We start from the raw sequence: 14,187 nt of genomic DNA, 5'->3' as shown, positions 1-14,187 counted from the left end.
CCTTGTATATAATTTTCTAAACAAAATGTAACATTGCGTTAACTTGTTTATTAACTATTTGAAGAATCCTTTTTCCTGGGGGGCGGGGCACCATAGTTCCATCGTTTACTCACCCATTCTTGATCTATTGTTTTAAGTCAGGCTTTCTGGAGGGCCTGGCTCGGGCCACGCCTCACACTTGGCAAGAGACTCAGGGCTGGCCGTCTTTTTGAGGAGTAAATCTCCTTTCCTTTGCAGTTATTACATCATCAAGTGTTACTGGCTTTGCCCAGATGAGGGCAAAGAGATTTCAGAGAAGGGGGAGACTGTTTGGAGGAAAGGGGTAGGTGGGGTTTTGTAGGAAGAGAGAATTGGTTGAGCCTTGGCCCCCAGGAGGCCCAGTGGAACAAGCACTTGACTTGGTGTCAGAGATGGACCGGGGTTTAGGCAGGCCTTGGTGCTTATGACCTGGGTCACCTTTCTGGGGTCTCAGTTACCCCATGTAAAAAGCAGGGGCCTGCTCGAGACCTGCGCCTGTGCCCCCTCGTGGGGTCGGGGCACGGGACGGCCCACAAGCCCCGTGGCTGTGGCCTCTGTGAGCTGTTCATGTCATCACTGTGGAGAAATTCCCAGAGAAGTGGGGTTGTCCTTTCCTCCATGGAGTGGGATATTTGTGACAAAGATGCTGGTCCTTCCTCTGCCTCTGATGCCCTGCGGGCCCACTCATGCTTCAGACAGCCTTCTGTGCCCGCACTGCCCTCACAGTGTAGCCCAGGGTGCCTGCCAGGGCCTAAGCTGTTCCCGGCCCACCCAGCCAGCAGTGACCTTGACTGAGGGTGTCATGAGACCGTTACGTTGCTCTTTAATTGTTTCTAGTATTTGGATAAGAGGCTCTCTGGTCCAAACTCTGCATTTTACAGATGAGGAAACTGAGGCCCTGGGGAGGAAGGGCTGTGAATAAGGTCAGGCCAGGAGTAAGGGTCAGGGCGGGGATGGGAAGCCAAGTGCTCTGACTCCTGGTCTGGGGCTCCTTGACCCGGAGCACAGTAGGAGATTGGGTCCTTTCCTTGGGGTTCAAGGTAGGGCCCTGCCCCCTTGGGAACTGTGCCTTTGCGGGGTCCCTTCACCTCCACGAGCTCTTGTTTTCTCAATTGTCTGATCAGCGGGCCTGCTGGCGCCCAGCTCGCCCACCCTGGCACTGGTGGGTCTGCGGATCAAATAAGAGACCCGTGTGAGTAGCTCTGGAGCATCAGCAGCCCTTGGCGGATGTCAGGGGCTTCCCGATACTTCTGTCCAGGCTTGGCCCCAGCCTACCACTTGGGTTTCCTTTACAGTGCTTAGCACCGTGCTAGGCACACAGTAAACAAAGACGAGGTTACCGGATGGCCCCGGTGCCGCAGGGAGGCCTTCCCAAGACCAGCCGGCTTCTTGGCCGGCTCTTGCCCGTCTGACTGGCCCTCCGCCCTCTCTGATCGTGTTCTGTGTCAGGAGAAAAGACGTAAAAATAATCTGTGAAATGGAATTTTAAAGACCCAGTTAGGTTTCAGCGAGCTTGTCTGGCACAGGAAATCATGTCGAGATACAAATCATAATTTAATTATCTGTAGTTCAGTCCGAAAACCACGCTGGACTTGGAGGCAAAGCTCCTGGCTTTGGAGCCGATGGCTTTCCTTCTGAACCTCAGTTTGCCCATCTGTAAAATGGCTCTAAGTCCCTGATGCTCTCATTGCCTCTTATCCTGGTGACCATTGACGCGGCTGGGGTCAGCGCACTGAGATTTGTGCCGCCTCCTTCCTGACGGCTGTTTGTTTCTCATCCCAGTTACGTAACATTGTGCAGAACGTGAAGAACATGATCAATGCTTTCTCTCCTAGTGGGAAAGTTATGAAGATGGTGGATGAGCGCTTGGTAAGGCTCTTTGATGTCCACGGCAATCGTTATGGGTGCAAGTAGGGGTGCATTTCTACGCGGGGGGATGGGTGGTGTCTGTGGTTCGCTTCTCCTGGGCTGGGGGCAAGATGGAAGAGGGAGGCAGAGGCCAAACTCCGGGGACGGGGGTGGGGGTGAGCACCATTAGGACGCCATTCTACCTCACACCCAATGCAACCCCATTACCTCTTGGCCCCCCGGACATTCCATTGCGCTGGCTCGCATCGCCCTCTCCACTCCAAACCCTGCTTTTGTTCTACTGGACTTAAACTCAAGGTGTCCTTCGGTCACCTGCACCTTCCCATTCCTCAGCTCCCCAGCCTTCCCCCTCCATCCCCCCTGCTGCCCCCAGGATAGACCCCGTCGCTCTCACATGGCCCTGATGAGTCTTTCCCTCCATGATGGAGAACCCTGGAAGGTCTCGGTGTAAGCCTGCGGCTACGAGGGCACTTGTGGCCCTCTGGGTCCTCAGGACTGGCCCTCTGAATCCCAACTTCACAGAACAGATCCCCTAAATGAAATGATTTGTTCTGTAAAGCTTGGACTCAAAGGCCACCCAAGGAACTAGAAGGTCCTGAGCCTTCCCTGCCACCATGGTGGGCTATTCCTCCTCACTGGTCCCTCCAGGCACTCCACCCATCCGTCAGTATTCAGCCCCCAGGCTACATGACCCCACCTCACTGCTCCTCGGTTCTCAGGCTCCATCCTGTGGTTCACCAGGTCACTCTACCCATTCCTCTGCTCTCAAGTCCTCTACCCTCCCCTGGCCTTCGGTGGATGCTTGTGCCTTGCCAGACCTCAGCCCTGGCTTGTTCTCATCATCTGCTCCACCCCCTCTACTCACAGGCTGCCAGATAGAGCTAGAGGAACTCATCCCAATGTGCCAGGGAGGTCCCCTGTGAATGGATGGTGTCTGGTCTCCACTGGGCCCGCCCTCTGCACAACAGCGCTCCCCTTATTTCCCACAGTGGCGGTTCTAGACCTTCCCTTCTCTCCTTGAGCATCCCAGGGTATCCCCTCGCCCCAGCCCTAAACGAGGCCCTCGCCTCTTTCTTTGCTGAGAAAACAGACTTTTGTGGGTGAGGGCTTTCCTCCTCTGTACACTTCCAAACCCTCAGCATCATCCACCATGTCTCCTTCCCTTCCGTGCCTGATGAGGAAAGAGGCGGCCTTCTCCCTGCCCGTGGCCCCGTCTCCAGGCCAGGGCCATCCCCTCTCACCCCTTCTCCAGCAGATTGTCCCCACCACCATCCCTCTCTCTCCAGGCTCTCCCCGTCCCCCCTCACAATTGTTACCCCGACTTTGGAAGAAGCTCAGTGCTGTCCCATTCTCATGTTCTTAAGAGCGCAAGGCATCAAAACCAACATTTCTTTTTTAAATTTATTTTTATGTAAATAGTATTTTATTTTTTCCAATTACATGTAAGGATAGTTTTCAACATTCATTTTTTATAAGATTTTCAGTTTCAAATTTCTTCTACCTCCCCTCCCCCCCTCCAAGATGGCAACCAATCTGATGTAGGTTATACATGTCTCACATTAGACATATTGTGAAAGAAGAGACAGAACAAAAGAAAAAAACCACAAAAACAAAGGAAACGCAAATAGCATGCTTCCATCTGCATTCAGATTCCACTGTTCTTTCTCTGGATGTGGAGAGCATTTTCCATCACGAGGCCTTTGGAGATGTCTTAGACCCTTGTATTGCTGAGAAGGGCTATGTCTATCAACACTAGTCATCGCACAACATGGCTGTCACTGTGTACAACGTTCTCCTGGTTCTGCTCACTTCCCTCAGCATCAGACCATACAAGTCTTTCCAGGCTCTCCTGAAGTCGGCCCGCTCATCATTTCTTAGAGCACAATAGTATTCCATTACGTTCTGATACCACGGCTTGTTCCGCCATTCCCCAGCTGATGGGCATCCTCTCCATTTCCAATTCAAAACCAACATTTCAACAGAAAACCTGCCGGGAGCTTAAGAGCAGCTGACTATTCAGCGTTTCCCCTACTGTCCCAGGGACAGTCTGGGATTTCTGCGCCTTTTCCCCGCGTCTCACTTTAGAATGAAGATCGCTACTGTGTTTTATGTGGGGACAACACTGAGCATGGCCTGATGCTGTCTCTGCTCTCTGAATTTCAGCCCAGCCTGCTTGGCAACCTTCCCTGGCCCTTCGAGGAGGAGATGAAGGGGATTGCAGACGTGTCAGGAGTCCCCCTAGGTAACCTGCGGGGAGGGGGCGGGGGCCGGGACCAGGGGAGGGAGAGGGAAAGGGGTTCTTCTGGTTGTCTCAGTATTTTAGAATCCACCATGTTCTAGAGGAATGTTTACATGATGCTTTATAAATTAATAAAGGAGGATACAGGAAGAATTGTTGAGAAATCGAGGCCATCTCCTCCCTAGCCGAGACCCCCCTTATCTACATGCCCAACAAGGGGCAGGCAGGTCTGTCCTCATACTGCCTGTGACAGGGAGCTCACTACCCGACTTTGAGTAGGCAGCTTTTCTGGCTTCAAACCTCCCTTTGCCTTCACATCCTCCCCCCACTGCCCTCAGGGGTCCCTCCGCAGCTCCAGCCCCTCTGGTCTTCATCTTTTCAGGCCATGTGCATCCCTGTGGTCCCTGCACTCAGTGCTTACAGGTGGCATGTCCTGGGGGTTCCCTCTCTGGGGGCTTTCCGGGTCTGACCTGTGAGCAGGGCTGGGGCCAAGAGCCCCTCCCCCCCACCTCCTTAGCGCTGGACACTTCCTCTGAGGTGGTGCTGCAGGGGAAGGGGTCACGTCTGTGCCTGTCTGAGGGTATCTTGTGAGATTCTGCCTGATATCTCTTTGGATCCTGTGTCTGACTTCTCTCTGCTCCGTGGGCATCATCCACACCTCGATGGGGTCTGGATCCAAATGTTGAGATGGCACATGTCCCTGGGCCCTCCGGGGATACCTCCCAAGCTGACATTGAACCATTAGTGACAGCTCTTTGGCTTCCTTCCATCCCCACCTGTCTGTGCTCTCTCACTCCTACGTCTCTCCATCCATCCCATGAGAGACTGTCCAAAAGTGTGGCTGAAATTGCGGTTGAGCTCAGCACGGGGAGACAGACAGACAGAGAAATCTTCAGACACTGGAGCCGGGTCAGACCATGAGCAGGTCACGTGCCAGGAGAGGCTGGATGCCAGGGCAAGAGGAGATCTCAGGCTCTTACTGGAGCACCTCCAGAGCCACCCCAGGGCACTGCAACAGGGACAGGTGTGAACTAAAAGCGTCATCACCGGCCACCCAGTTCTAGATCCCAGATCCAGGGAGGACCGAGAAAGGGACTGACCGTGCAGGGGAGCTGCATTCCCAGGAGGGAGGCCCAGGCAGCGTACAGACAGGAGTTCAGAACTCGCAGCAGCAGCAGCAGCAGTGGGGCTCAAAGCCCAGGCGCAGAGCAGGGTCTCACTCCCCACGTCTAGCGAGCCCTCAGAGGAGTAACCAGGGTGGGGGCCGCAGGGGAGCTCAGAATTCGGCCACTGAACCAGCAGAGTTTTCCAGCCGGCTGACAGGGGTAGAGTTCAGCAGTATCTGCTTGTGCTCAGACCAGAGGGCAGCAATCTGCCCTGGATCAGACTGTTTTGGGGGCACCAAAAGCTTGAAGGTCCTGAGAACTTGCAATAACACAACACTCAGCACCCCAAGGAAGATGCAACAGGACCAGACAGCCCTTCCCTCCAGATGTGCCACAAAGCCCAGCCTCACACCAAGTCCCTGGGAGAATGGGCAGACCACAAAAGAATCCCACCCTCCTGAGATATTGGGGGGGGGGGGTCTCTGAAGACACAAATACAGAAGAGAATGACTCCAAAATATCTCCAAGCAAAGCCTCAGAGGAAAGCACAGCGGAGATTCTGCACTGGAATGCTTGGGAAAGATGAAGCAAGCAAGAGTTAAACATGTTTGTCTAAATGGAATGAGCGTTTGAGAAAAAAATTGGAGAAGAAAACTATGGCAGAAAGAACTGGAAAGGGAATCAAGACTTAACACAGGAGGTACAAAACCTGCCCGAGCAACAAAACTTCCTGAGAATGAGAGTGGACCAGAAGGAAGCCAATGACTCCATGAGGCAACCAGAAACATTAAAGCAAAGTCACGAGGCTGAAGAATTAGAAGACGGTAAAGCCAAATGACCCAGAAAGCAGATCGAGAAGAATAAAATTAAGAATCGTTGGACCCTGTGCATGCCACGACCAAAAAGGAGGCTAGTTGTCCTATTCCAAGAACTCTTCACAGAGAAGGGCCCGGATCTCTTAGAATAGGAGGGCAGAGTAGAAGCAGAGCCGTGCTTTGTTTAGCCATCCTCCGCCGAGGGCCTCCACCCTCCCCAGCACCAAGGAGCCGCTGTGGGTAGCTGGGCCGTCTGGCTGGGTCCTTTGCCCTCTGGGGCATGGGGTCCCCGGGTCAGGGGGTCTGCGCACCCTCCATCTCTGGTCTGTTTACTAACCTAGTGTGTGCCTTGTTCCCTTCAGGTGAGGTCCTTTCTTTCAACATTTTCTACGAACTCTTCACTATCTGTACATCCATCATAGCAGAAGATAAGAAAGGTAAAAGATGGTATTGGGTGCTGAGTGGGGAGGGAGCTAGGCCTGACTGTAGACGTGGCCTTCCCATTTTGGCCTCCCCCGCCTCGCAGACTCTTCATAGATGGCAGACCTTTGAGGCCGTGGCTAAAGCCTGGTGTGCTCAGACTTCCACAGGCTTCCAGTCACTTACATTAGTCCAGCAGTGAGGCCTTTAGGATCTCTCCAACCCTGACATGGCGCCCCCAACCACCCCAGACCCACGAAGATCATTGAGGCATCTGCCGCTTGCCATTCCAGCCCTCTGCCATGTATGGTGTCCTCCTTTCTTTCCCCTCACCTTTACCTCGTGCTCCAACAGCAAAGACAGCCCTCGAGACTCTGGAGTCATTGACCCCTGCACGATGGCCTTCCACCTCTGCCTCCCTCCTCAGGAAAGGGCTGGCTGCCGTCTTGGGCAGGGACAGCGCCATGATGGATGATGGGGCCATCTCCTTCCCCTCCTCATTCAGAACTTCCTAAGTCCTTGGTCCTCTCCAAAGCCAGATGTAGCACCTAAGAGACACGACCACAGCAGTGTGGCTAGCTTGACCGGGCACCTGCCCACACTAGCCAGCTGATGGAAAGGGAAAGACAGGGGCTGTCATGGGTTCTAACCCTCACTTCTTCCCTCTTTTCTTTCCTGAGGTCATTTGTTCCATGTTAGAAATATGGATTTTGGTGTCTTTCTTGGGTAAGTAAAGAAGGCAATGCCCAGGCTGGCCTGACCACAGGCCAGGCACAAGGGCTGTATTTATGGCCATTTAGGTGACCAGGTGTCTGATGTGAGGGTGGAAGGCAGACCCAACCTGATCCTGAAGTCCGTGGATGACGAAGGCGTCAGGCCTCACTTAGCCTGAGGCATCAGGGAAGGGGCCCCAGAGACAGGCCTCGGGGGAGGCAAGAGAAGCGGGGCGGGGAGTAGCTGTGAGAGACAAGCGATCGAGCAGGGAGGAAGATGTAGGTAGACCAGACAGGCCCCGGCGTCCCCTGGATGTTCCCACCAAGAAGTCCCAGCGTTGGCCTGTAAGGGGACAGTGACAACCCCCAACCCACCCTGTGCCAAAGCCTGGGAATATCTCAGGGATGGAGACATCCTTCCTTGTGGCCGTACCGCCAGCCTGGCCCTTCCCTTGGCATGCCAGGCACACGTACATGGGTCTTTGCAGGTGGAACATGAACAATAATTCCTGGACTGTGACGGAAAACCTGAAGCCGATAACGGTGAATCTGGATTTCCAGAAGAACAATCAGACGGTCTTCAAAGCCACCTCGTTTGCAGGCTACGTGGGCACGCTGACAGGCATGAAGCCAGTGAGGAGCCTCTATTTCTGGGCTTTGGGGTGGCACCACCAGCGGCCTCATGGCTGCGGCGGCTTTGGGAAGGAGAAGGTGGGCCGGGAGTGAAGCGGTCGGCCTGGGGGTGGTCCGACGGTGTGGGAGCCCGGCACAGATTTGCTGGGTCAGGCCCCGGTTCTGCCCCTGCATCCGGCACCAGGACTGCTGGTCTGACAGAAAGAACAGCGGTCCTCAGTGCTGCTCTGTCCACGTTTCTCCCAGGGAACCTTCAGCCTGACCCTGAATGAGCGCTTCAATGCCAACGGGGGCTTCCTGGGTGAGGAGCAGCTTCTCGGGCCTCCTGGATGGGGGTTGGGGGGCCGGGCTCTTCAGAAGACCCCGAAGCCATCCATGCGTGTGTCCCCTCTCTCCCAGGCATCATAGAGTGGATGTTGGGCAGAAGAGAAGCCACGTGGATAGGGTTCCTTATGAGAAACGTGCTGGAGAACGCCACAAGGTAATGCATCGTGCGTAGCGGCCCCAGGCTGACGCTAAGATGCTCAGGTTCTAACCTGTGGCCTCCTCCGTCTGTCATGGAGGCCCCGAGGCCCCCGGGACTGCCCCGGGACAGCAGGCCTGTGGACAGTGGCGGGGAGGAGGAGGAGGAGGGCAGCACTTTGGGTTCTGAGTTCTAACAAGGGCTCAAGGCCTCCTCTCCTGGCTAGGAAGGCTCCCCGCTCCTGGAGACCTGGCATGTGGGAGGGCGGGCAGCTGCTGCTGTCTCTGCTATGTGGAGGCTTAGATTGGGGGTTCAGAGGGAAAGGGGGAGGGAGGGCCAGAGCCAAGATTTACCGCCTGGCTTCTCCCGTCACGTGTGCCTTGCGACTGCGTGAGATCAGAGCCCTCTTCTATAAAATGAGCGTAATGTCCCCTAGTGGACGACCCGCTCCACAGGGCTATGGTCAGGCACCAAGTGAGACTGGCACCTGTTTGGGGGAGCCCTTTGAGTGGGGTTGCAGAATTCTCAGCAGTCCCTGGGTGGTCTTTATCACAGGCCCATCAGGGAGTTCTGGCTCTGGGGAGGTGTCTCCTTTTTACATTAATCCAGAAATGACCCTCAGACACCGACGTGCACTCTGACTGCTGCTTTGGGCCACTCCCAGCCCAGAACCCCCAGACTCAGCCCCCAGATCAGTGCCCTCCCGGGGGGGGGGGGGCGAGGGCGGCCCTCGGGCCTGGTTCTGCTCTCTCTGTCTCCCCATTCTGCCTAAGTCTGGGACGCTCCTGGGGGCCACAGACCATAGACGCCATCCCTAATGATAAAGGCCTAAGGGAGAAGGGAAGCCCCTCGAGGGCAGGTGTCCTGGCACAGAGTCAGCACCTAACGAGCATGGGTAGAGTCTCACTTTGGCCTGTGCACAGCTACGAAGACGCCAAGAACCTACTCATCAAAACCACGATCCTGGCCCCGGCCTACTTCATCCTGGGGGGCAACAAGTCCGGGGAGGGCTGCGTGATCACTCGGGACCGAAAGGCCACCTTGGACGTCTACGAGTAAGCGTTTGGGGGCACGAAGGGAGTGGGCACGGGGTGGGGCGAGGCTCGGGGCTCTGTCTCTCCATCTGTTTGTCCATCTGTCTATCTGTCCATCTATCCGTCGGTCTGCCCATCCATCCGTCCTTCTGTCTGTCTGTCCATCTATCCGTCAGTCTGTCCGAACATCCATCTATCTGCCCGCAGGCTCAAGCCCAAGGAGGGCAGGTGGTTCTTGGTGGAGACCAACTATGACCGCTGGAAAAGCCCCTTCTTCATGGATGACCGGAGGAAGCCCGCCACCCTCTGCTTAAACCAAACCACACAAGAGGTGAGTCTGCAGGGCTTTAGGCCGAGACGGCAAAGAGAAGCCATTAGTGGGCACCTACCTTATGCTTTGGGCTCTGGCTTCTGTGTGAAGAGGGGAGAGCGGGGCTGGGGCCCAGCGCAGGGGAGGGGTCAGAAGTCGGGTTTGGGGAGAAAAAATGTGGCCGAATTTGGGAGAAACAGAGGAAAGCTGGAAGGACAATCTCCAGGCCCCTCCTTCTGGGGAGAAAGTGGGGAGGCCGGGGGGCCAGAGGGAGCTGGAGAGGAGGGCAAGTCAGCGCAAGGGAACCAGAGGCAGAAGAGAGAGGCCATCAGGTGGGGAGGTGTGGGCCGGGCTGAAAGCCAAGGCGGACCTCCTGGAGGAGGGAGGGGCGTGGGAGCTGCCCCACCGGAAGAAGAGTCAGCGAGGGGGCCGGGGAGGTGGAGAAGGGCACGTTTGGCCCTGTTAGGATAATAGAGAAGGACCATGTGACCCCCCCCGGAGCCCCGGTGGAGAACAGCTGGATGTATGGAGCTTAACAGGGAATCAGAGGCTCTGCCTGGAGAGGAAGGGAAGGGGCCTGGCCTGCCAGGGTGAGGAGCGTCCAATGAGGACAGAGCAAGGGGGGGAGAGGATTCCCTGCTGTGGTGGGGTGCCTGCGAGGCACCTTAGTAGTCAGCCTGAGGAGAGGGGGTGGGGGGATTCCTTGCCGGGGAGGCACGTACTAGTCAGCCTGGTGACGTTGCTGGAGAGGTCCGTGGTGTCCGTAAAGGAGGCCCTCCTGACCCTTATCCAGACTTATCTTCTGAGTCACACGGGCCCAAATGTTGTTTGTCCTTCTCTATGAGGACCATGACATCAGGAGGGAGATCCCATGACTTGCAAGTGAATTGGGTTTAAGTGAGGCAGGGCTGTGTCACCAGCCTCACTCTCCCCTCCGGGGCCAGACATAGGGCAAGACCACTGCGATGGCCCCAGATGCAGTGGGATACCTGGGCCTTTTTTAAGCGAAGGTCTTTCCCAGGTCTCTTTGTCTGAGCCCGTTCAGGCATTTAAGGCTGGGTAAGAATGGAGGCAGAAGATGGTCTAGTTTGCGTCCCGGAAGAATCGGTCAGGGAGGGGAGGACCCTCAGAGTTTCTGGCCAGAACAGAAACATTCACTATTTACACTCAGTCTGAGCCATCAAAACCCAAACCATGAGCCTGGACCCAAATGACCCGCGGGAAGGAACTTCAGAAGTGTGACCGCCATCATCCCAAAATTGTGGGCACAAAGCTCAGGGCCATTGGGGCGCAGAAGAGAAAAGTTAATGTGGGGAGTGAGCCCCTGGCCGAGGAAGTGGTGTCTGAGAATGAGGTGGACAGCGTGGGGCAGACAGACGGCTCACCCGAGGGGCTGTGAACTAGAAAGGGGGAACAGAGAGAGACAGCCTGTCGTTACCCTGAGTTAGATACCATAAGAAAGGAAGCAGAGTCGCATTTGAGACGCCCGAAAGTTCACAGGAGACAAAGTCCAGGGAAGGAGCCGCCGGTAAAGTCCACGACCGTAAGCACCTGTGCACAGATGTCCAGATCTGAGGCAGCCAGAGGAGCCTCGGGTCCTAACCGAGGCGTGGGGGGATGGCACCCAGAAGATGGTGATGGGGAGGGCTTGATGGATGGTAAGAATGTGCAGGGGGCGTTCTCATGGGAGGAAAGCCGGGAAGCAGACACAGCGCGTTTGTGTGAAGGTCAGTGGAGGGAGAAACACGTGTGGTTTGTCACTGGCGCACACTAGAGACCACCTGGCCAGAAAGGATGTGCCTGGCGCATTTGGGAAACTGATGCCGTGCCTGGCAGAGGGAGAGGGGGGTCAGAGGATCAGGATGGGAATGTGCAGGCTGGCCTGAGTGGTCCGTGCCCACGATTGCTTTGTGCCCTGGGAGACTATGGACACCTGCAGAAGCTGGCTTCAGTCTGGGGAGATCGGGGGGGGGGGGGTCCCCCAGGGAGAATGGAGGGGGGGAGTTCAGGGCGGCAGGGAGGTTTTATCCTTGGCTCGAGCCTGTGGGTACAACGTTGGCACTTCTGGACGTTGTAAGTAATGAGAGGGCTCCTTCAGACTTCCAGGAGGCTGGGATCTGTCCTCCCGTGCCTGGAGGGACGGGACAGTGCTGGCTCTAGGTGCTGGCCTCCTCCCTCCTGACCCCCCCGTGCCAGCGTGGTTGGGTCTGTTGGTGAGGAGCGAGCCCTCGGGGCTCACCTGCTGACCTGGTGGGTCCCTGCCGGCTCTGAGCTGCCCCCTCAGGGGGTCAGGGCAGCCGCTGCCCCCTGCCTTCAAGATTCACCAACATGGTGCTTCTCTCCTAGAACATCTCGTTGGCCTCCTCCTATGACGTCCTGTCCACAAAACCAGTTCTAAACAAGGTAATTCTTGGCTGGGAATCCTCGCCGATATTCGCCTCTCCCCCTCAAGGTGGTCCGAGCTGAAGAATCGGGTGAGGGGCCGCTCTGGGTTAGGTGGCTTCATTCTTTGTGTGATGGAGAGACCGGTCACCGGGGTGTGACAAGCTGGTTTGTTGGGACCAACTGGGCAGGAATTGTTTTTAGTCTGTGCTCCGTAGGGTGGCGGCCGGCTGTTGCTGGCGGTCGCGTCCACATGGCCTGCAGGGGCTGGAGCTGCCGATGTTGATAAGAACGGCCATCCTGGGGGGTGGGGAGCACAACCATATAGCACTCACGGGGTGGGTGGGGAAGGGCTGAAGATGTGGGGGGTTTGGGGCTGTCTGGTGCCTCTGTCTATAGAGGGTCACATTGTGGATTCTAGAGAGGCAGCTTGGGGTGGTGGGCAAGCAGAGCTAGCCTGGAGTCAGGAAGAGCCCCCCTGGCTGTGTGACCCTGGGAAGGTCACTCGCCTCTCTGCCTGGCGGGGCTGGGGTGTGTCCTCATCCCTGGCCCCTGTTCCAAGGACACCTCATTGCAGCTGTGGGAGTGAGCAGGCTGCCCGGTCGGGGGCTTGCAATCTGAACCGGCCAACACAGTAAGGACACAAGTGGTGTTTCTTACAGCTCACTGTCTACACCGCACTGATCGACATTCCCAGTGACGTGTACGAGTCCTACCTGCGCGACTGCCCAGACCCTTGTATCGGCTGGTGAGGAGCGGGCGTCTGGACTGCAGCGGGATCTTGGGAGCTCTTGTGCCCCGCGACGAGGGGAGCTCTGTGCAGGCAGGCCCCAGGACCAGCTTCAGAAGGCGCCTAGGACCCCAGGCTCGTCCTCACTTCCTCGTGCTTGTTGACAATCTGGGGAGTTCACTCTAACACTGATCCTTTGTGATTCTTTCTGAACTTGCCAGTAATTGCTAGGAAAATGAAGCAGTCCTTTGGAATCCAAGTCGCCAGCCTCTCCTGAATGTGTGCCAGGCCTTACTCTTGGCTTAGGGCCCTCTGGTACCCTTGAATGGTGGGAGGGGGTCCCGCGGGCCAGGCCCATTCCACAGCCCCGCAGGATCCCGGTCAGCCCGTGGTCACACCGGAGCCCGGATGGTACCTGGAGGGATGTGGTCAGCCGAAAGAGACGGTCGGTTTTGGCTGAGTGACCACAGGCTTCTTTTTCTCCCTGATAAAATAAACACACTGTTGTGCAACACTGCCTTCTGTGGTTTTGTGGTGGGCCCTGGTGTGTGCATCCCCGTCCTCGGGTGTTTGTGTGTGCCTGTCCCCGGGTGTGTGCGTTCCTGTCCTTGGGCGTGCGTGTCCCCAAGGACCAGAGGTGCGTGGTGTGCAGTGATGGCCTTCTTCGTGGAGGAGGAGGGAATGTGGCATTGCGGAAGGTCCCTGCCGCCTGCAGGGACTGGCTGTTGTCTACACCAAAAGCTTAGCAGGCAAGATACTTTTATTCCAAAAATTCACCCGTCCCTTGTTTTCCTAGCTTTCAATATTAATGAGAAAGGTGTACACCGACTGAGGGCCTGTGTTTGTTAGGATGCTGGGTTCACAGCGGGCATTCAGGCAGCGCTGACGTTGTACTCATGTATGTGAGCGTGTTTGTGCGCGTGTGAGCGTGTGTGTGTGTGCGTGTCTTCTGTATTGAGGGAGAGCTGGTTCAAGTCCGGAGCAGGGGCTGGGGAAAGGGACGGGAATTCACGGAGGAGCATGGCTGTGATTGGGCAGCCCCCACCCCACCTCTGCCCCTAGCATCGCCCATTAGATGTAGACGTCCACATCCATGGTTGGCGCACCTCTCCCAGGGGCCTCCACTTTTGACAACGCCTGACTAGAGAGGAGAGGAGAGGAGAGGAGAGGAGCCCCAGTGCGGAGAGACAAGGATGTATTAGCACAGACAAAGATAACATGGCCCACTCACCTCCTTTTTGGGGGGACCCTGCACCCAGGGCAGCCGTGACTGTGGCCGGCCCGGTGACTGCTCACTTGGGACAGGACACATTCTGCCCTGCCAGTCCCCCGAGGTCCTGCGTGTCTACCACCAGTCCTTTGGAGTGACTGGCCATGCTCTCATGCTCGTGCCAGCCCCCGAGGTCCCGTGTGTCCACCTCCAGCCCTCTGGAGTGACCGGCCACGCTCTCATGC

At 56.4% G+C, this 14,187-nt stretch overlaps 1 protein-coding gene across 1 annotated transcript in view; it reads left to right on the top strand.

The window, feature by feature from the left end:
• The window catches only part of ASAH1 (N-acylsphingosine amidohydrolase 1), a 30,365-nt gene extending 17,121 nt beyond the window's left edge, over positions 1–13,244 (top strand). The window contains exons 4-14 of the mRNA XM_027853707.1: positions 1,801–1,887; positions 4,051–4,129; positions 6,410–6,484; positions 7,148–7,193; positions 7,669–7,813; positions 8,060–8,114; positions 8,213–8,294; positions 9,200–9,331; positions 9,518–9,641; positions 11,967–12,023; positions 12,665–13,244. Coding sequence (XP_027709508.1) covers positions 1,801–1,887; positions 4,051–4,129; positions 6,410–6,484; positions 7,148–7,193; positions 7,669–7,813; positions 8,060–8,114; positions 8,213–8,294; positions 9,200–9,331; positions 9,518–9,641; positions 11,967–12,023; positions 12,665–12,754 — 972 coding nt within the window. The 3' untranslated portion in view covers positions 12,755–13,244. The remainder of the gene's footprint in view (positions 1–1,800; positions 1,888–4,050; positions 4,130–6,409; positions 6,485–7,147; positions 7,194–7,668; positions 7,814–8,059; positions 8,115–8,212; positions 8,295–9,199; positions 9,332–9,517; positions 9,642–11,966; positions 12,024–12,664) is intronic.
• Positions 13,245–14,187: the final 943 nt, after the last annotated feature.

The sequence above is a fragment of the Vombatus ursinus genome, unplaced genomic scaffold (assembly GCF_900497805.2).
Source record: "Vombatus ursinus unplaced genomic scaffold, bare-nosed wombat genome assembly UNPS02010193.1, whole genome shotgun sequence".
Taxonomy (NCBI): Eukaryota; Metazoa; Chordata; class Mammalia; order Diprotodontia; family Vombatidae; genus Vombatus; species Vombatus ursinus.
The sequence above is the reverse complement of the archived record's forward strand: the minus strand, read 5'-3'. Positions and strand labels throughout refer to the sequence as shown.